Genomic DNA, 19,494 nt, shown 5'->3' with positions numbered 1-19,494 from the left:
CTCAAAAGGCCAAGAACATAATGAATTAATCTCAATATCAAAACAACAATCCTCTATCTATCTAAACAACATATCGATAAACATGATGGGACTCGTCCTACATGTCCCGCTCGCTCCCCTAAAACTATCAGTAAGAACTGGGAGGATTATATTTTACTCTTCCTGTGTCTATCACGTTCTGTAAACTAAAATAAAGAGTATAAGACTACTAGGTCGTGTTAGGAAATAACATACATCTAATATCTCTATCTAGTTTATCGAACTAACGTGGCGAATAAACATAACCGAGAAATAAGTGTATGCTAAAGCCTACAGCAGAGCAGCACAGCACACTACATTGAAATTGTACTAGATGGGGACAACCATATTAGGCATAAACTAGCTTGCAGTAGTGTAGTCTACATAATAGTGTCTAAAACCATACAATAAAAAGTCTAATACACTCTTTCTCGTCTTTTTCCAAAGCATCCTTGGACCTCTAGTGTTTGTGAGAGAACACTGCCTATCACTGGGCCACAAAACTAAAGGAACCTGTGTGTTTGAAAAACTCTATGGCAATTCTTAGGCGAGACAGCGTTCGAGTGAGACTTCTGTTCTAGCTTCCAAGGAGATGGACGGTACTGACTACGCAACGATTCTACCTTGCATAGGGATGGTATCGACTACTCCCACTATAGCCTCCCCTTCCATACAAACCACCTGCTCCTCCGTAACTAGCACCAGGACCTGAGTCATAACCTCCACTGTAACCTGAACCTCCATAGCTCCCATAGCCATCAACCCCTCGACCATATCCTCCTAAGCCACTTGTGCCATAACCCCCACCAAACCCACCACTGTAAGGACCAAATCGACTAGAATAACCGAGGGATGATTCACCTCGGTAGCCACCTAAGCTACTGCTTCCAAAACCTCCATAACCACCACCAAAGTCACCACCACTACCATAACCATAGCCACCCCCAATCCTACCACCAAGACCACCTGCAGTCCTAAAGGGACCAGGTCCAAAGCCTGCATCAAAGTCCCCATAAGAACCACCATATCCACCAAAGCCATCATTGAATGAACGAGCCCTAGAATTGCTACCATATGCAGGAGCAGGTGGTGGGTTTGAGGATTTCTTTGGTTCAGCTTTCTTGATCTCCACCTACAACAAAGTAACTTAGTTAACCTAGATCTTCTGCAATTTAACTATTCTGATAGCCCTTGCCTTAGAAGACCTATACCTGTATAACCTCAACCTAAAATTAGTAGCAAAAAGAAGCAGCTAATCGCATAATACTTAAAAGATACGATTGTATAAAGTGAAAGGGTTGAAAATTGTCCATTATTATTAAAACTGGAAAATACGATGGTGCAAAACCCATGGGAAACACAATTTGGTTTACACTTTGCTCACTTGCGGTCCATTTATATAAGCTCACCTGGGTACCAGACATATCTATCATATTTCCTTTGGATAAAATTTCATCTACAACTTCTTCCTCGTCAAAAACTATAAACCCAAAGCCTCGCGAACGGTTGGTTTCATGGTCACGTATAATTTGGTGTTCCACAACTTTCCCAAACTTGGAAAAGAAATGTTTTAACTCATCTACAAGCAAGATAACGTAATAAACATATTAAAACACAACATAGAAACTACATCAATATGAGAAGATCAAATAAAAAGTGGCTGAAACAAACACTGGTCCTGCCAATAAAGAACACGCTTCAACATATAACTCAATAACCTTACCTTCAGTAACCGTTGATGGAATCCCACCAACAAATATCTTCTTCGTCTTAAAATCCTTTGATTGACCTTGCCCTTTAGGGATGGTTCTCTTGATTTCAACCTATCTCCATTTAGCAAAGTAAATCCCAGAAATAAAATAAATAAAGCATAAATTCATGCAACAACAATCATATTACAACTGTATGATTATAAACCATCCAATAAAATACAGAAAAAGACTAATAATTAACCTCATAAGACCACGGGAAACAAAAATATTTTACGCCATTCAACAACCCAGTAGAATATAATGTGGTTTTTTTTTTTCAAAAAAGAATAAAAAATAAACAAAAGAATCAGAAAAAAGTATTTAAATCATAGTCTAATTGATTTCATAATCTATGAATCCATTGTAGGGCTTGGCACGCTAACGCTACTACTACCGATAATTTAATTGATTTAATTGAAAAAGAGTGTAAGCCAGTTAGCAGGAAGAAGAAAAACAAAACAATTAAGATGACGTACCTGTTTTCCATTGATGACGTGTGTATCTTCGATAACCTTGTCAACCACAGAAGGATCAGCATAAGTAATAAACCCAAAACCTCTTGGTTGTCCGGTATACCGATCCTTCATGATCACCGAGTCCGTTATCTCTCCATAATCACCAAAATGCTTGTTGAATTGAGCTAATTTTTCCAAGAACACAATGAAAAAGAACATCAGCTGCAGCCGAATCTAAGCTAACATTGCACTTAATCAATATACAGAATTAGCAAATCAAGAATTTATTTAATTATCAATGAACCGCAATAGAAGAGGTGCTAAGCTAGCCATTCAAAATATGAACACCCATCAAGAATAACAGGTAATTTCAGCAGAATTAAACATGGGTACAGAAACTCGTCCCTAATACATGATTAAAGTAAAACAAAAACTCACTGTAAGTTGTATCCTTCGCCAATCCTCCGATGAAAATCTTCCTGGGAAAACAAAAATAGCAAAAAAGTGAGAACACAAAATCGAGATCTAAAGAAAATCAAGACAAATTAACTGTTTGACAGGCCTGAGAGGGGGATGACATATAGTAATGGAATCTGGCGCTTAAGAAAGCCCTTTTCCCCAACTCATCAAACTTTCTCAGAGAAACACCGAAAGAAAATAAAAAATTGAGAAAGGAAAAGAAACAAACCCGGGGCTAGCGCCATCGCCGGTGTGAGGATTTTCGCTCTTCGATTTGGACGCCATGAGGAATTTGGCTGGCGGATGCGTTGTCGAAGAAGATCGATAAGACGTGGAGAAGAAGATGAAAGATCGTTGATTTAGGTTTTCAGTGGAATTCCGAATTGAAAGAGGGTAATGAATTTTAACGGTCCAAGAGAGAGAGAGAGAGCATTTTTATATGTCAATCGGGTTGATACTTGGCCGGCCCAATAGTTGGGCCCATGGACATTGAGCCCAAACTTCAAATTTTTATTTTGATTTTTTTTTTCAAAGGTACTAAATTTAGCGGAGTTAGAAACCTAGCTAGTAGACACGTTTTAAACGTCCGTGAGGCTGATGACGATATATAATACGTTAAAGCAGACAACATCTGCTAAGTAGGCTTATGTTTTTACAAATGGTATCAAAATCATGAGGCTAATGACAATGTGTAATAGGCTAAAGCAGACAATATCTGCTAAGTGGAGCTGATGTTTTTACAAATGGTATCAAAATCACGAGGCTGATGACGATGTGTAATAGACTAAAGCAGACAATATATTGCTAAGTGGGCTTATATTTTTACAAATGGTATCAAAATCACGAGGCTAATGACGATATGTAATAGGTTAAAGTAGACAATATCTGCTAAGTCAGCTTATATTTTTACAAATGGTATCAAAATCATGAAGTTGATGATCATATGTAATAGGCTAAAGCAGATAATATCTATCTGCTAAGTGGGCTTATGTTTTTACAAATGGTATCAAAATCATGAGGCTGATGACGATGATATATAATAGGCTAAAGCAAACAATATCCACTAAATAGGCTTATGTTTTTGCAAATGATATCAAAATCATGAGGCTAATAAGTATATATAATTGGCTAAAGCAGACAATATCTATTAAGTGAACGGTATCAAAATCAGACACTACCCAGCATGCTAGATTGAAATTTTTGAAGTATTTGAAGTAAGTTCTTAAAAAATTTATCACTAATATAAGGATGAAAAACGTCTATCAACAATAATTTTAGATTATAAATTATAAGAAAAGTGGAAGAATTTGAAAATGAGATGATAGCATTCTTATTCAATTTCAAGCGTCCCGAGCTTCGATCCAAATCTTCAATACCCACTCGGATGATCTTGAAAACGAATGCGTTTCTTCTCTACCCAATCACAACGAAATGATTTGCTCTGTATCTCTACTTCACGTTCCCCCTCTTCCCCAAAGAGCCTCTCCCACTCCAAATCCGATCACCCATCTTCTCCACAACTTCTCCTCCCCGTTTGAGCTGAAGCAAGTCCACGCCCATCTCCTCAAAACCAATTCTCCCCTCTCTTCCCTCCCACTTTCACGGGTAGCTTCCGTTTGTGCTCTGAATTCGAGTTTCTCCTACGCCAAGCTAATCTTTGAGCTCGTGGACGCATCCCAAGTCGCCCTCTGGAACACTTGTTTGAGGTCTTTGGCCGAGGGAGATTCCCCAGTTGATGCCATTTCACTTTTTTATCGTTTGCGTGAGTTTGATGTTTGCCCTGATAATTATACTTGTTCGTTTGTTTTGAAAGCGTGTTCTCGGTTGTTGGATGTTAGGAATGGTAGGATTGTTCATGGGTATGTAGAGAAACTTGGATTGCAATCGAATATGTTTTTGCTGAATATGATTGTTCATTTGTATGCTTTGTGTGGCGAAATGGGTGTTGCAAGGATGGTGTTTGATAAAATGCCGCAAAGGGATGTGATAACGTGGAATATTATGATTGCCCAATTGGTTAAAAGAGGTGATATCGAGGGTGCGTATAAGTTGTTTGTTGAAATGCCTGAGAGGAATGTGAGGTCGTGGACTTCGATGATTGGTGGATATGCCCAATGTGGGAAGCCCAAGGAGGCCGTCGATCTGTTTTTGGAGATGGAAGAAGCTGGTTTATTGCCTAATGAAGTGACGGTGGTGGCTGTTCTTGTAGCTTGTGCTGATATGGGGAACCTGGATTTGGGGAAGAGAATACATGACTTCTCTAACCGAATTGGCTATCATAAAAACATTCGTGTTTGTAACACTTTGATTGATATGTATGCAAAGTGTGGGTGCTTGGATGATGCCTATAGGATCTTCAACGACATGGAAGAACGCACGGTCGTTTCCTGGTCGGCTATGATCGTGGGACTCGCAGCCCATGGACAGGCCGAGGAGGCTCTTGCATTCTTCAATAAAATGATAAACACAGGCATGAAGCCCAATGCAGTGACTTTCATTGGTATCTTACATGCCTGCAGCCACATGGGAATTGTTGGGAAAGGCCGTAAATATTTTGCTAGCATGACTAAGGATTATGGGATAATTCCTAGGATTGAGCACTATGGTTGTATGGTTGATCTTTTCAGCCGAGCAGGGCTGCTACAAGAGGCTCATGAGTTCATCATGAACATGCCTATTGCACCCAATGGTGTTGTTTGGGGAGCCCTCCTTGGTGGTTGCAAAGTTCACAAAAACATAAAATTAGCCGAAGAAGCCACCCGTCACCTCTCGGAATTGGATCCGCTAAACGATGGATACTATGTGGTCCTATCGAACATCTACGCAGAAGCAGGAAGATGGGAGGATGTAGCCCGAGTGAGGAAGTTGATGAGAGACAGAGGAGTAAAAAAGACTCCTGGCTGGAGTTCAATCATGGTAGAAGGAATGGTTCACAATTTTGTTGCAGGGGACGAGACCCATCCTCAAACCGAGGAGATATACAAGACATGGGAGAAGTTGCTCGAGCGAATGAAGCTCGAAGGATACGTGCCCAACACCTCGGTGGTGTTGCTCGACATGGAAGATGATCAAAAAGAGAAGTATTTGTTTCGACATAGTGAGAAGTTAGCAGTAGTCTTCGGGTTAATCAAGACGGGACCTGGAACTGTTATTAGAATCATGAAGAATCTACGAGTCTGCGAGGATTGCCATGCCGCTCTAAAGATCATATCAGTTGTTAGTACCAGAGAAATAGTTGTTCGGGATAGAAATCGATTTCATTGTTTCAAAAACGGTTCTTGTTCTTGTGGCGATTACTGGTAGTTGTAGTTGAGATAAATGATTTGTGAACTAATGGTTGTTGTTCTTGTGGTGATTGAAGGATGAAATATATGGGAATCCCCATGAAAGCAAGCAACCCTAGCATCCAAAGAAGCTGACAAGATATAGTTATGCCTCGCCCACCATGTCTTGTGCCTCTTGTAAACATAGAAATTGAAGAAAATCCCTACAGCCCTCCATGTCAGATAGTTTCAATGCTCTAGCTGGTGGAGTGCCCAAGCCAATGAGGAAGAACCACTTCATCTCTAGGTAAACACCCAACTTTCCAAACATTCTGAGTAGTCTGACGACGATGCGTTGTAGAAAATATCATCATCGAGACATGCCCACAAACTTCCTTTTGGCAGTTAGGCCAGATCACATATATAACGACACATACTCAAGATTTAGATCAAGATTCGAAATCCAAATTTAATACAAACTTCCTTTTGGCAGTAACGTTGGATCACATATGTAACGACCCATGTTCAGGATTCAAATTAAGATTTGAAATCCGAATTTGGCACCTGATGGCTCTGCAACATTCTCTTGCAACATGGTCACCATTACTTAGTCTTCGNAAAAAAAAAAAAAAAAAAAAAAAAAAAAAAAAAATCTTATATATATGTATATATTATTTGTGAGAGTCAAAGAGTGCATAAGAGCCTCCCCAACTCGACATCAAATGGTCTTATACGTAGTCATTATGTTGTTGCGTCTCAGCTACCTGTTGTTGTTGGGACTAAGCGGCCACTAATTAATTTCTATACCTTAAGTAATGTTCCTTTTTTTTTTTAGAGAGTACTTGCTCGTTACTTCACCTACATCAACTGTTGTTAGGGTCATTCTATTCCGAGCCTTAAGAATGGTAGTAGGCTCTTTGTATTAGTGGAAAACCCGAAGGTCAACTTACTCTATTTTAACCCGTACAACATTTTATTTACTACAAGTACAATCAACTACTATTTTTCATAAACTTAAGGACAAAATTAGCTTATTATATTAATTCGATGTCAATGTCATTTAAAATTTAAGGAAAAAAACATTTAAAATTTAATTGCTCAAATTATTTTAATAATACGATTTAATAAATAAATTATTTATTCTATTCATTATTAAGAGCAAAGATAATGATTAAAATTGATTGCCAAGTAAATTCAAAAACTTAAAATTTAACCTAACTTATTTATGAATAAAAATTTAATTAATTAATATAATATAATTGATAGAAATTAAATCAAAATATATTTTATTTATATGAAATTGTGTTTTAAAGCAAAACTTCAAACATCCGGTTCGGTTGAAAATTGAGAAAACCGAACCGGAGTTGATGACAAATTATATGGACTGCGCCAAAACCCTAAACCCCCCCTTCGTCGACATTATTTTCAGTGTCTTCTCGTATATCTTCAATCGCCCAAATTGGTCGCTCCTTTTCTCTCTCACTCTGCAATTCCAGGTCTCATTGGTGTCTTGTTGAGGTTTAAAATCCAGCATCTTTACTATTTTTAGCTTGCTTCAATGCCTGCCGCCAAGTTCAACAAGAAGAAAGCTGTGAAACGAGACGACCCACAATCGAAAAGGAAGAAGAAGGACGAGCTCTTCACGCCTAAACGTGGAAAGAAAGAGGAGGAGAATGATTCTGACCTCTCTGATGCTCTGGATGTGGAAGAAGTAGAGGATGGAATGCTTGATGCTGATGAACAAGGATCTGGGTCTGGTTCTGGTTCTGAAGTTTCTTCTGATGGTGATGATCCCTTGGCTGATGATTTCTTCCATGGAAGCGACGAAGGTGATTACCCTTTTTTTTTTTTTTTCTTTTTGCAGTTATTGATTTTTCGTATCCTGTTATCGTATTCTTCTGGGTTTCATGGATAAGTTTTTGTTTTCTTATCGCAGAGAATGTTTCTCGTTCTGTTTCTGGTTCGGATTCTGATGAATCTGACATCGAAGAGAAGTCGAGAGCTATTGATGAAGAAAGAGCGAGGGAAGAAAAAGATGCAGCTGATGAAATGCAGCTCAATATTAAAGAAGAATCCGATGAGTTCAGATTACCAACCAAGGAGGTTACATTCATATGCTGATTCGCCGTGTTTTATTTACTTGAATTTGAAGCCGATCATTGTTTCTTTGTTTGAAACATCTTCGTTTTTACCAGGAACTTGAAGAAGAGGCGCTTAGACCTCCTGACATTTCAAATTTACAAAGGCGGATAAGAGAAAGTAAGCCTTTTCATTTGTTATCTGCAGTTTATTCTTTACCATAGCTCCTCCTGTACTTATGTTACTCATTGTTTACTGAAATGTAATTTTAGTTGTTCGAGTTCTTTCAAATTTCAAGGCTTTGAGGCAAGAGGGGGCGACCCGGAAGGATTATGTTGAACAACTTAAGAAAGATATTGGTTCATACTATGGTTATAACGAATTTCTTACTGGGGTTCTAGTTGAGGTAACAAGTCGAGTATTTTTCTTGCTTATAGTTATTAGTGTTGGTGTTAGGAGTGGAAGTTACTATGAAACTTAATGATCAACATGCTTTGTCTTTAGTTGTTTCCTGTTGTCGAGCTAATGGAACTTATCGAAGCTTTTGAAAAGCCGAGACCAATATGTTTGCGGACTAACACCTTAAAGGTAATAATTAGCATACAGGTATCTCTGTTTTTTGTATGCAACTTCTCATAATGTGTATCTTATTCAATTACTTCTCTTTGTTCTTAGACAAGAAGGCGTGATCTGGCAGATGTTCTGATTAACAGAGGTGTAAACCTAGATCCTTTAAGCAAGTGGTCAAAGGTGAGGCACTTTGTTTCGGTAAATTTATCCTCGGTTCCCTCTTCATTCTATTTTACAACTAAGTAGTTATATTTCCTATATTTATTGTAGGTTGGACTTGTTGTATATGATTCCCAAGTGCCAATTGGAGCAACTCCTGAATATATGGCTGGTTTTTACATGGTAAGCCGTGTTCTAATTATATTATATATTTATTTCCATTCATCATCGGCTTTAAATGGTGAATATGTATCTTTTGTTTGTTCAGCTACAAGGTGCAAGCTCCTTTCTTCCTGTTATGGCCCTTGCTCCTCAAGAAAAAGAACGAATCGTTGACATGGCGTAAGTGAATGAACAAGTTCTACAGTGTTTTCTCACAATTGTTATTTTACTGTGATTTCTTCTAAACTAATGAAAAGGATGCCATATCCTTAAAGGTTGGCCTATTTGAAATTTAGTTCATGGCTATTGGCTATAATCTTGTTTTTTCTCTTTGGTGAATGAAATGGCTGCTTGATTCCATAATGTAGCTACTAGAATCCTCTATGTGTTACAGTAGTATATCTAGCATCAATGTAGTCGGATATTTGTCACATTCTCATATAAGCCTTTGAAACTATTGCAGGGCAGCACCTGGTGGTAAAACTACTTACATAGCAGCACTCATGAAAAATAGTGGTATGTAGTATCTAATTCAGATATGTTGATGTTAATCATATATTTCCCCATGCTTCATTAAAAAAAATTATTTGGATCTGACAAGTCCATATACAGGGTAGTTGTTGAAATAATCTTCTGACCATGTCCTTCTTAATATCTTTCTACAGAGTAAATATATTAATCTTATGTCAAACAAGAACTATTTGAAGCTATTGCAGGAATATGTATAGAGTAGGAGTGTGCATGTGTTAAGTTTTCTGAGGTCATTTTTGAAAAACAAGAATCAACAATTACGTAGAATAACACTGGATCAATCCAAACCATTCTTAAATATAACTGTTTGGGTCAGTTAAATCCAAATCAGTTCTTGGTTTAATTCGATTATGAGAATGGATGCCTGCAAGTTCAAGTTCTACAGAACCAGGGGAATCGAGTGTTTTCTTTTTTGATTTTGTCTAATAAAACCACCATTGGTTGGCGTATTGAATATTGGTGTTAGTGAAAACATTATTCGGCTTGGATGGTAGCATCTGACCTACGATTTATTTTCCAAATCTAGTAGGATTAGATGGTTGTTCTATGAGGTTAGCTAACACGCGTGCAAGTGGACCTGGACGCTCATGTATATAAAAAAACTACTGGTTTCTAATATTGCTTTCAGCAACAAAGAATTAACTAAAAATCTGTTTCCAAAGCCCAAAACAAGAAGTAGGGTATGGAATTGTGGAATGAGTTTCATCTGGTTTGACCGATGAGCATTGGAGAAATGCTGTTGGCTCTTTGATTCTTTTGAGGGTTGTACAGTTTCATGTTACAAAATCTCTAGGACACGAAAAGGCTGATCTTGTACCACAGCACGTGCCCTCATTATTGCTTGTTTAATTGACCTTCTGTATCTTTTCTTTGCCAATTGTGATATGTAAAATTTCTTCTCTTAAATTGTTCGACTATCTCAGGAATAATATTTGCTAATGAGATGAAAGTACCAAGATTGAAGTCACTTACTGCGAATTTACATCGAATGGGAGTGACAAATACTGTTGTCTGTAACTACGATGGGAAGGAGGTCTGATTATCATTATTCTTGCCACCCACCTTCATTACTATGTTCCAATTTATTATATTATGTCTTTTAGGATTTCCAATATGGTTAGGCTTGGTTCAAGTATGAAAATAGTACTTCATTACTCTGTTTTTTTGTGGACAATAAGCTGCTTCATGTTTTATGCCATAACAACATAACCCCACACTAATTTTTTTCTTTTTTTCTTTCTTGTTTATTATCGTTCAGCTCCCGAAAGTGTTGGGGATGAATACGGCCGATAGAGTTCTATTAGATGCCCCTTGTAGTGGATCTGGAGTAAGTACCCTTGTGTCTATTTAATGGGCTTTATTCCCCTGGGAACTTTTTATCTCCCTATCCCCAGGCCCTATGAAAAGAAAACCATATTGCTTTACTTCATTGCCATCTTTCCAATGATGACATATTATCTTCCATTATCATTCTTCAAACTGAATCTCGGTTTCATTTGTTAGGTTGTATCTAAGGATGAATCTGTTAAAACCTCAAAAAGCCTTGAAGAAATCCAGAAATGTGCTCAGTTGCAGAAGGTATATCTCATCATTATGTGTTTTTGGGCATCGACCCTTGAAACATTCCATTAATTACTTTGGTTCCTTTGCACAAAACGAGAATTTTCTATTAATTTCACTCTTTGTCCTATACAGCAACTTATACTTGCTGCAATTGACATGGTTGATGCAAATTCAAAATCCGGGGGCTATATTGTTTACTCCACCTGTTCCATAATGGTCGACGAGGTCTGTATTAATCCAACCTCTCTTTTCTCTTTCATGTTGATGCTATATTGTATATTACTAATTGCACATTCCCATCTTGCAGAATGAAGCAGTTGTTGACTATGCACTAAAGAAGAGGAATGTCAAACTTGTTCCATGTGGCCTTGATTTCGGACGTCCCGGGTACTCACCATGCTCTTCCCCGCCCCCCAGTTTTTAAACTGAACGTACTCCCAGCATCGTTGTTCACTCCCTCAATTAACCAACATATTCTTGTTTTAGGTTTATCCGGTTTAGGGAAAAACGTTTTCACCCATCTTTAGAGAAGACAAGACGTTTCTACCCCCATGTCCATAACATGGATGGCTTTTTTGTAGCAAAGGTATGTTTCAACCTTAAAAGATTGATGATATGTGTTGAGCTCTCTCCTTTCTAGTTCCTATTGAATGGGATTGGGTGGGATATCAGGGATTTGTGTTCTTGAATAATAGTTCGACGAAGTAAATCTCGAATACTTCATTTAATATACAGCTTGGAAACACAGATACTCTTTTTTCGTTTAGCAACGATAGCGCCTTTATGCTTATCTTCTGATTGCTTGTAATGTAGGGACTTTTGATTGTACTGGATAATATAACTTAGAATTAATTAGTTTCCACTATTATACAGTTGAAGAAAATGAGCAACAAGATACCAACTGCTCAATCTTCAGAAGCATTGGAAGAAGAGGCAGTGGAAGAGGAGGATTTTGAGGCAGAGAAGAAGAGCGCAAATGAGAAGAACGATGGCGAATGCCTTCACCCACAAGTGAACGATGGTAAAAAGAGGAAGAAGGTCGTTTCGGAAAAACACGAAGTTGAAAATGGCGAAGAATCAAAGCCGGGTGTGGAAAAGAGGAAGAAGAGAAAATTTCCCTCGAGAGAGGAAATCTCAAAAGCTAGGTGAGAACCTGGCTGTGATCTATCCATAACTGTAGCCATAGTTTAGCCTTGAAATTTGATTCTTCTGGCCTGACACTGATCTTTCCTTCAAAACGCGATGCAGGGAAGAAAAGCGAGAAGCTTTGAGGGAAAAGAAAGCTGGTGGGAGCAAGAAATAAGTGATTCGAGGTACGTACGTGTTATGGATCGAGTAGTCGATATAGAAGGTAGTAAATCTTTAAGAGAGTGAAGAAATCCACAGATTATCTGTTGAGCACACACTTGAAAGGCTGCTCTGCTTAACTCAACCATGGAAGAAAATATAATAGGTGTTGTACGAAACGTGTCCAATTTTGATAGGTTAAGATAGATTGATGTAGTAGTAGGATCATTCTCTCCTCTCATATCATCATACATTTGGTTTCTAATTTATAATTTTATGATGAAATTTTTATTCTTTATGGCCTTTTTTTTTTTTAATGTTTTAAAATTATAATTTACCAATTTTCTTAAAAGCCAGTAGCCACCGAGATATCGTGCATGTGAAATTACCATTATGCCCTTCACTCTAAAAGAAACCACATGTTATTCTTAGATACACTTTTGGAACTCTCTGAAATTCAAGTTTGCACACTAAATTTTCAAAAAAATTTCAATAATATCGATAAATCTAAAAAATACTTTTGCATTAAAAAAAAAAAAATTAAAAACATACTTGAAAATATCTTCAGAAAAAAGATTTAATTTTTGAACAAATTAAGGTGAAATAAAATTAAACATAAATGAATCTATGTTATTATTGGAATGATCTTTGTCGAAAATGCAATTTGTGATATGCTGTCATTTAATATTATCGAGAATGCATTTTGTAATATGATGTCATTCAAGATTCACGTGGTTTTAGCCAAAAAATTTGGTCGAAAATGCCCTCATATCATTTGTAGCATATCTTAATTGAAATATAATTTTTTTTTTAACTAGTTTTTCATTTGGGATTGGTTAATTTAATAAAAAAATACTCATTAATTTTATAATTTATACCATTTTATGAAAAAGGTTAAAAAAAAAAAAAAAAAAAAAAAAAACCTGGTCGGAATCTTGGTCGGGCTTCATGCAACCGTTGACATTGAATGAATAAAGAATCATTTAAAAGAGACAAAAATAGGTCAGTTTTTCGTAAAGCTTTAAAACTTCAAATTTCCCCTTTTTCGCCGGACCCATTTCCATTTCTTCTCCCATTCATCAAATCAAATCAAATCAAATCAAATCAAATCATGGGTAACAACAGAGAAAGACACCACCCTCTTTCTTCCCCCACAAACCCATCTTCCTCTTCTTCTCCCGTCTCTGTTTCCGACCCAAATTCCCTCATCGGAAGTGCCTCCGGAAGCTTCAAGAATCAGGGCTTTCTCTCCGACTTCAATGCCAACATCAGCCACGCCGAATTTGGATTCTCTTGCCCCGAGTTTCCCCCCACCCAACTTGCTGGGACTGTGGATTTCTATGAACGCCATGTTTTTCTTTGTTACAAAAACCCTCAGGTTTGGCCTCCTAGGATTGAGTCGGCTGAGTTCGATCGCCTCCCGAGGCTGCTCTCTGCTGCCGTAATGACTAGGAAGGGTGATATGAAGAAAAATGTAGGTTTATGTTTCATGCCCACCAACTGTTTGATAATAGTTCTGCACTTTCATTTCTTGGTTTTTTTTCTTTTTTCTTTGTTCTTTAACTGTCCAATTGGATTAGCTCTGTTGTTTGAGTGATTTGACAATGTGGGTTTTGCAATGTGGTGCTTTTTGCTGTTATGTTGTATGTTTGTGCTTTGGATCTGGTGGTTTACTGAATATATGTTTCAGGCTCTTCTTTATGCATTGTAGCTGGAAAAAACTTATGTTTATAATGCTTTTGAGAGTGGATTTGAAGGCAACAAAGAAGTAGGTTTGTAACTTTGTTTCAACGAACATGACAAAATCTTGGGCTGGTTCCTTTAGTTTTCTTTCCCTTGTTTGTTGTGGGAGTTTTCCTTTTCAATTTCTTGTTCTTTATTGGGTTGCTTTGTTGTTCCTTATGATTCGGTTTGGTCCACGGTTCGTGTTTCGTCTTTCGCTCCCCTGGAGAGTTTGTTTGGTTGAGCATTAGTCTGATCTTTGTTGGAGGTTCTTGTTAATCCTTTAATGAGCTTGATTTATCACTTAGGTGATCAATACCACTTAGAATATGCATTCAAATGCTTCTTATTATCTCTCTACTTGTATGATGCTTGATATTTTCATCGTCTCTATGTTCAAACTTCTGTTTCTTTTGGAAATATTAGACCCACTTAACCATTTGCGAGGGATGTGATGGAACCGAGACATCAAATGGGGATGTGTTCATCTTCCCCGACATGATAAGATACAGGTTAGTTCTGTCGTTACAAGCTTGATTTTAACTAACTTCGTTCTGATGAACTCCTTGCTTATCCTTATGGCAACTCTAGAGTTGAAACATAATTTGTCACGAACCGAGAGGGTGAATCATGAGATCTCACATCGGTTGGAGAGGGAAACGAAGCATTCCTTACAAGGGTGTGGAAACCGCTCCCTAGCAGACTCGTTTTAAAAACCTTGAAGGGAAACCTAGAAGGGAAAGCCCAAAGAGGACAATATCTTCAAGCGGTGGACTTGGGCTGTTACATAATTAAAATTGAACGTCTTTGGAAAAACTGCAGGAGGTTGACCCATTTTGATGTTGACACATTTGTTGAAGAAGTGCTTGTGAAGAATGGCGAGTGGCAGCCTGGATATCCTGAAGAACTGAAGGGTTCATATGTTTTCGTGTGTTGTCATGGGTCCCGAGATCGTCGGTGTGGCGAGTGTGGTCCTACATTGGTCAGTCGATTCCGAGACGAGATAAGATTTCTTGGTCTTGAAAATGAAGTATCTGTAAGCCCATGCTCACATATTGGGGGCCACAAGTACGCAGGAAATGTCATTATATTTGGATCAAACACCAATGGTGAAGTCACTGGGCACTGGTATGGGAGATTTGTATCTTAATTGATACTTCTGCTCAAATGTGATACCATGAATATGATACCTCTCGGTTTGTTTTCAGGTATGGATATGTTTCGCCAGAAGATGTGTTTTTATTGCTTCAGCAGCATATTTCGAACGGGAAGATTGTCGATGAACTCTGGAGGTATCACACTCTTTTTACGAACCGAAAACTCTTATGAATGATAGGAGATTGTATATTTAGATGAAAATTCGATCGTTATCGCTTAGTTTTCCTGTCGTGCTCTAGTAATTTTTGCCTTCCATATTGGGAACAAGAAGGTAAGCTTTGCATGAAGTTATTTGTTCTTTAGATATGGGTTTATGTAGAGTACTAGATCAATTTACTTCTGATATGGTTTGTTAAAGTTATGGTTAAAATACTGAGATCTCACATTGGTTGGGGTGGAGAACGAAACATTCATTATAAGGGTGTGGAAACCTCTTCCTAGCAAACGTGTTTTAAGAATCTTGAGAGGAAGCCCGAAAGGGAAAGCCCAAAGAGAACAATATCTACTGGCGGGGGGCTTGGGCTGTTACAAATGGTATTAGAGCCAGACACTGGGCGGTATGCCAGCGAGGACGCTGAGCCCCGAAGGGGGTGGACATCAGGCGGTGTGCCAGCAAGTACGTTGGCCCCTAAAGGAGGTGGATTGTGAGATCTCACATCGATTGGAGAGGGGAACGAGTGCCAGCTTGCTCGGCTTTGAAGGGGGTAGATTGTGAGATCCCACATCAGTTGGGGAGGAGAACGAAGCATTCTTTATAAGGGTGTGGAAATCTCTCCCTAGCAGACAAGTTTTAAAAACCTTAAGGGGAAGCCGAAAGGGAAAGTCCAAAGAGGACAATATCTGCTAGCGGTGAGCTTGGGCCGTTATAAATGGTATCAGAGCTAGACACCGGGTGGTATGCTAGCGAGGACGCTGAGCTTCGAAGGGGGTGAACATCAGGTGATATGCCAGCAAGTACACTCGGCCTCGAAGGGGGGTGGATTGTGAGATCTCACATCGATTGGAGAGGAGAACGAGTGTTAGCTCGCTGGGCCTCGAAGGGGGCGGATTGTGAGATCCCACATCGATTGGGGAGGAGAACGAAACATCCTTTATAAGGGTGTGAAAACCTCTCCTTAGCAGACGTGTTTTAAAAACCTTGAGCGAAATTCCAAGATAAAAAACCCAAAGAAGATAGTATCTGATAGCAATGGACTTAGGCTGTTACAACTAAGATGAGCTAGTGTCCTACAAACTAAAAAGTTATTTAATCTAAAATTATTGTTGAACATTCATTTTTAATCCTATATTGCATATACTCACTTAGGGGTCAGATGGGTTTGTCAGAGGAAGAACAGAAGCTGAGCCAACAACGGAGACTTAGTCTAATCAGGGAGACGAATGGCCATAAAAGCAAGGAAGAGTCGGCACGAATCGAGACCAACGATCCAAACTTCGATCTCTATAGTTCTCGTGTCGAGGTTGCAGCCTGCTGTCGGGGAGACAAAGAGGGTTACTCCTCTTGTTGTCAGAACCCCGAACTATCAGGAACAGTAATCGATTCAGATACAAACGACATTCCTGTATTTGTTGTCACTGCAAAGAGAAACAGAAAACCAACTTCGGGAAGCATCAGTGGCGATGTGTCCTTCTGTAAAGTTGGCTCATTGCCGATATGGTTCGAGAGCTGGGAGCGTGAAGATACGTATGCCGTTGCTGCTGTTATCTGTGCTACTATGTGTGTTGCCATTGCTTATAGCTGCTACAAGCAGCTGTAAGAGTGTAAAGGGTGAGGAAGAAGCTTCAATCTTCAGGTTTTAAAGTTTGTTTGCAAATGTTTTAGCAACATATTGAGGTTATCTCCTTACCCTGAAGTTCAAATAGACAACGTTCTAAGAATGAGAAAGACAAAAATGACTGCAAATAACTGGTCAAGCCATGGACCTCAATTAGGTGCTGAGGGCTAACGTTATAGTTCAAATTGGACTAAGAAGACTGTAATGGTCCCGGTGCACCGCTAGCGAATATTGTCCTCTTTGGGGTTTCTCTTTCGGGCTTCCCCTCAAGGCTGTAAAACGCGTCTTCTAGGGGAAAGTTTCTACACCCTTAAAAGGGTGTTTCGTTCTCCTCCCCAACCAATGTGGGATATCACAATCCACCCCTGGGCCAGTGTTCTCGTTGACACTCGTTTCTTTCTTCAATCGATGTGGGACCCCACCAAATCCACCCCCCTTTGGGACCAACGTCCTTACTGGCACACGCCTTGTGTCTACCTCTTGGGGGAATAGCCTCCTCGCTGACACATAGTCTGGTGTTGGCTCTGATACCATTTATAACGGCCAAAACCCACTGTTAGTAGATATTGTTCTCTGTGAGCTTTTCCTTTTGGGCTTTCTCTCAAGGGCTTTCCCATTGTTAGTAGATATTGTCTTCTTTGAGCTTTTTCTTTTGGGCTTCCCTCAAAGCTTTAGAACGTCTCTGCTAGGAAAAAGTTTTTACACCCTTGTAAAAGGTGTTCGTTCTCCTCCCCAACCAATGTCGGATATCACAATCTCACCCCCCCTTCAGGGCCCAACATCCCTGTTGACACTCGTTTCTTTCTCTAATCGATGTGGGACCCCACCAAATCCACCCCCCTTTCGGGGCCTAGTGTCCTTACTAGCACACCGCCTTGTGTCTACCCCTTCAGGGAACAACCTCCTCGCTAGCACATAGTCTGGCGTCTGGCTCTGATACCATTTGTAACGGCCTAAACCCGCAATTAGTAGATATTGTTCTCTTTGGGCTTTCCCTTTCGGGCTTCCCCTCAAAGCTTTAAAACGCATATGCTAGGGAAAGGTTTCCACATCCTTATAAAAGGTGTTTCGTTCTCCTTTTCAACTAATGTAGGATATCACAAAGACAAATCCGAGTTTCAGAAGAAATCAAAGACTAAACCAATACGAAAAAGTCGAACACAAGACATATCCAAGCCAACTCATAAGAACTCCTCGGCCTCTAAAGGGGCATGAACCATGCGTTCTCTCGACTTGCATTAGCTTAGTTCAATTTGATTTGGTATAAATATTCATATAAATATTTATATGCAACCTAGAGAACCTACAACTATATGTATATATCCTCAAAATTTTAATTTCGGTTGTCAATTTTGGCGGCGGATTTTTAAAAAATATCTTTTATTATTTAAAATATGCATAAAAAAAAGTAATTAGTTTATTATTATTATTGGTTTGAAAGTCAAAAGTAGTCAACATATGATATATTTTGGTTAAAAAAATAATATAATAATGTAATAATTCCAAAATATCTCAATAATAGAGATCTTACGTCAATTCTTGGGAGAAACCAAGTTTGACTAATTCTATTATTCTAATTTTTCTATAAAAAAATGTTTTCCTTAATTCTTTTTAATAAATTATATATATATATATATATATATATATTATGATGTGACTAAATAGGCCGAGCTATCTCTAGGATCTAGATATATCGTTCTTGTTGTGCACAGACTTGGGTAGCTAGTTAGCCTCCGCAACAACGACAAATGTCTAAGTTGAGGCACTATCTCAAGGAACACTCTCTTTATTAGGTGGAAAAAACGTGATAAATGTTAGTCTGCTTGTCATCTATGGGAGATAACTGGCAAACCTATCTCACAAGCCATGAAGTCGTCCAAGGTCGGGGACGCTACCCCATGTGTGTGTCTAGCTCTGTTGACTACTCACATGATAAGCGTCCTCCCACAGGATGGACCCACCATGAACCAACCAAACTCTCTCACTCAGATTATAAATCCCTAATTTGCCTCACGCCTAGCTTAGTGGTACCGTACCAGAGTGGAAAGGAAAGTGGAAGCTCCACAAACACTACACTTTTCCCGTCTCCCGTATGTTCTTCACTAGCTCAATTCCAATCCGATCAAAGGTAATATTTCAAAAAAATTTTAATTATGAAACATTAAACCAAACAAAAAGTAATCCCCACAAATATTTAATTAACTACAAACAAATAATAGATAATTAGTTATAATTATTAAAAAATAAAATTTTATATTATAGTTGATTTAGATAATTCTAAAGATATAGTGAATTAATATTTTATAAATACATAATTGCATTCTTTAATATATATATATATATATATATATTGTGATATAGATTTAAGTATATATTTTAATAAAGTTTTTTGATTTCATCTAATTAATTAAAAATAATAATTAAATAATTGATTGTATTAACTTTGATAATTCACTATCAAATTAGCTAATGAATTAATTAAATAAGATATAGGCAAAAAAAAAAAAAAAANAAAAAAAAAAAAAAAAAAAAAAAAAAAAAA

At 38.2% G+C, this 19,494-nt stretch overlaps 4 protein-coding genes across 4 annotated transcripts; 3 read left to right on the top strand and 1 right to left on the bottom strand.

Moving 5' to 3' along the window:
• Positions 1 to 281: 281 nt before the first annotated feature.
• Positions 282 to 3,090, bottom strand: LOC111788872 (heterogeneous nuclear ribonucleoprotein 1-like). Its single transcript, XM_023669432.1, has 6 exons — positions 2,913 to 3,090; positions 2,663 to 2,703; positions 2,246 to 2,409; positions 1,742 to 1,841; positions 1,428 to 1,597; positions 282 to 1,150 (listed from the first exon to the last, which is right to left on the bottom strand). Exons 1-6 carry the CDS (start codon positions 2,966 to 2,968, stop codon positions 638 to 640), a joined length of 1,044 nt encoding a protein of 347 aa, XP_023525200.1. The 5' UTR covers positions 2,969 to 3,090; the 3' UTR covers positions 282 to 637.
• An 899-nt stretch (positions 3,091 to 3,989) lies between these two features.
• LOC111787757 (pentatricopeptide repeat-containing protein At5g66520-like) lies at positions 3,990 to 6,017 on the top strand. Its single transcript, XM_023667803.1, has one exon. It carries the CDS (start codon positions 4,115 to 4,117, stop codon positions 5,984 to 5,986), a length of 1,872 nt encoding a protein of 623 aa, XP_023523571.1. The 5' UTR covers positions 3,990 to 4,114; the 3' UTR covers positions 5,987 to 6,017.
• Positions 6,018 to 7,504: 1,487 nt separating this feature from the next.
• On the top strand, positions 7,505 to 12,593 carry LOC111789039 (probable 28S rRNA (cytosine(4447)-C(5))-methyltransferase). The gene is made up of 17 exons (XM_023669656.1): positions 7,505 to 7,775; positions 7,883 to 8,049; positions 8,142 to 8,205; positions 8,298 to 8,431; positions 8,530 to 8,613; positions 8,701 to 8,775; positions 8,866 to 8,937; positions 9,023 to 9,096; positions 9,380 to 9,432; positions 10,371 to 10,480; positions 10,706 to 10,774; positions 10,951 to 11,025; positions 11,143 to 11,235; positions 11,318 to 11,397; positions 11,497 to 11,596; positions 11,884 to 12,155; positions 12,259 to 12,593. Exons 1-17 carry the CDS (start codon positions 7,505 to 7,507, stop codon positions 12,311 to 12,313), a joined length of 1,848 nt encoding a protein of 615 aa, XP_023525424.1. The 3' UTR covers positions 12,314 to 12,593.
• Positions 12,594 to 13,253: 660 nt separating this feature from the next.
• LOC111788956 lies at positions 13,254 to 17,050 on the top strand. Its single transcript, XM_023669551.1, has 5 exons — positions 13,254 to 13,771; positions 14,446 to 14,531; positions 14,842 to 15,147; positions 15,228 to 15,311; positions 16,484 to 17,050. The coding sequence occupies exons 1-5, from the start codon at positions 13,265 to 13,267 to the stop codon at positions 16,932 to 16,934; spliced, it is 1,434 nt and encodes a 477-aa protein (XP_023525319.1). The 5' UTR covers positions 13,254 to 13,264; the 3' UTR covers positions 16,935 to 17,050.
• Positions 17,051 to 19,494: the final 2,444 nt, after the last annotated feature.

Source organism: Cucurbita pepo, chromosome LG02, assembly GCF_002806865.2.
Source record: "Cucurbita pepo subsp. pepo cultivar mu-cu-16 chromosome LG02, ASM280686v2, whole genome shotgun sequence".
Taxonomy (NCBI): Eukaryota; Viridiplantae; Streptophyta; class Magnoliopsida; order Cucurbitales; family Cucurbitaceae; genus Cucurbita; species Cucurbita pepo.
The sequence above is the reverse complement of the archived record's forward strand: the minus strand, read 5'-3'. Positions and strand labels throughout refer to the sequence as shown.

Coding starts and splice junctions, on each gene's coding strand:
- LOC111787757 (XM_023667803.1), top strand. CDS start 4,115: ATGATTTGCTCTGTATCTCTACTTCACGTTCCCCCTCTTCCCCAAAGA.
- LOC111789039 (XM_023669656.1), top strand. CDS start 7,505: ATGCCTGCCGCCAAGTTCAACAAGAAGAAAGCTGTGAAACGAGACGAC. Junction 8,938..9,022: donor ATATGGCTGGTTTTTACATG/GTAAGCCGTGTT, acceptor TTGTTTGTTCAG/CTACAAGGTGCAAGCTCCTT. Junction 9,097..9,379: donor GAACGAATCGTTGACATGGC/GTAAGTGAATGA, acceptor AAACTATTGCAG/GGCAGCACCTGGTGGTAAAA.
- LOC111788872 (XM_023669432.1), bottom strand. CDS start 2,968: ATGGCGTCCAAATCGAAGAGCGAAAATCCTCACACCGGCGATGGCGCT. Junction 1,842..2,245: donor ACGTCATCAATGGAAAACAG/GTACGTCATCTT, acceptor AAATGGAGATAG/GTTGAAATCAAGAGAACCAT. Junction 1,598..1,741: donor TCCATCAACGGTTACTGAAG/GTAAGGTTATTG, acceptor TCTTGCTTGTAG/ATGAGTTAAAACATTTCTTT.
- LOC111788956 (XM_023669551.1), top strand. CDS start 13,265: ATGAATAAAGAATCATTTAAAAGAGACAAAAATAGGTCAGTTTTTCGT. Junction 15,148..15,227: donor GGTGAAGTCACTGGGCACTG/GTATGGGAGATT, acceptor GTTTGTTTTCAG/GTATGGATATGTTTCGCCAG. Junction 15,312..16,483: donor ATTGTCGATGAACTCTGGAG/GTATCACACTCT, acceptor ATACTCACTTAG/GGGTCAGATGGGTTTGTCAG.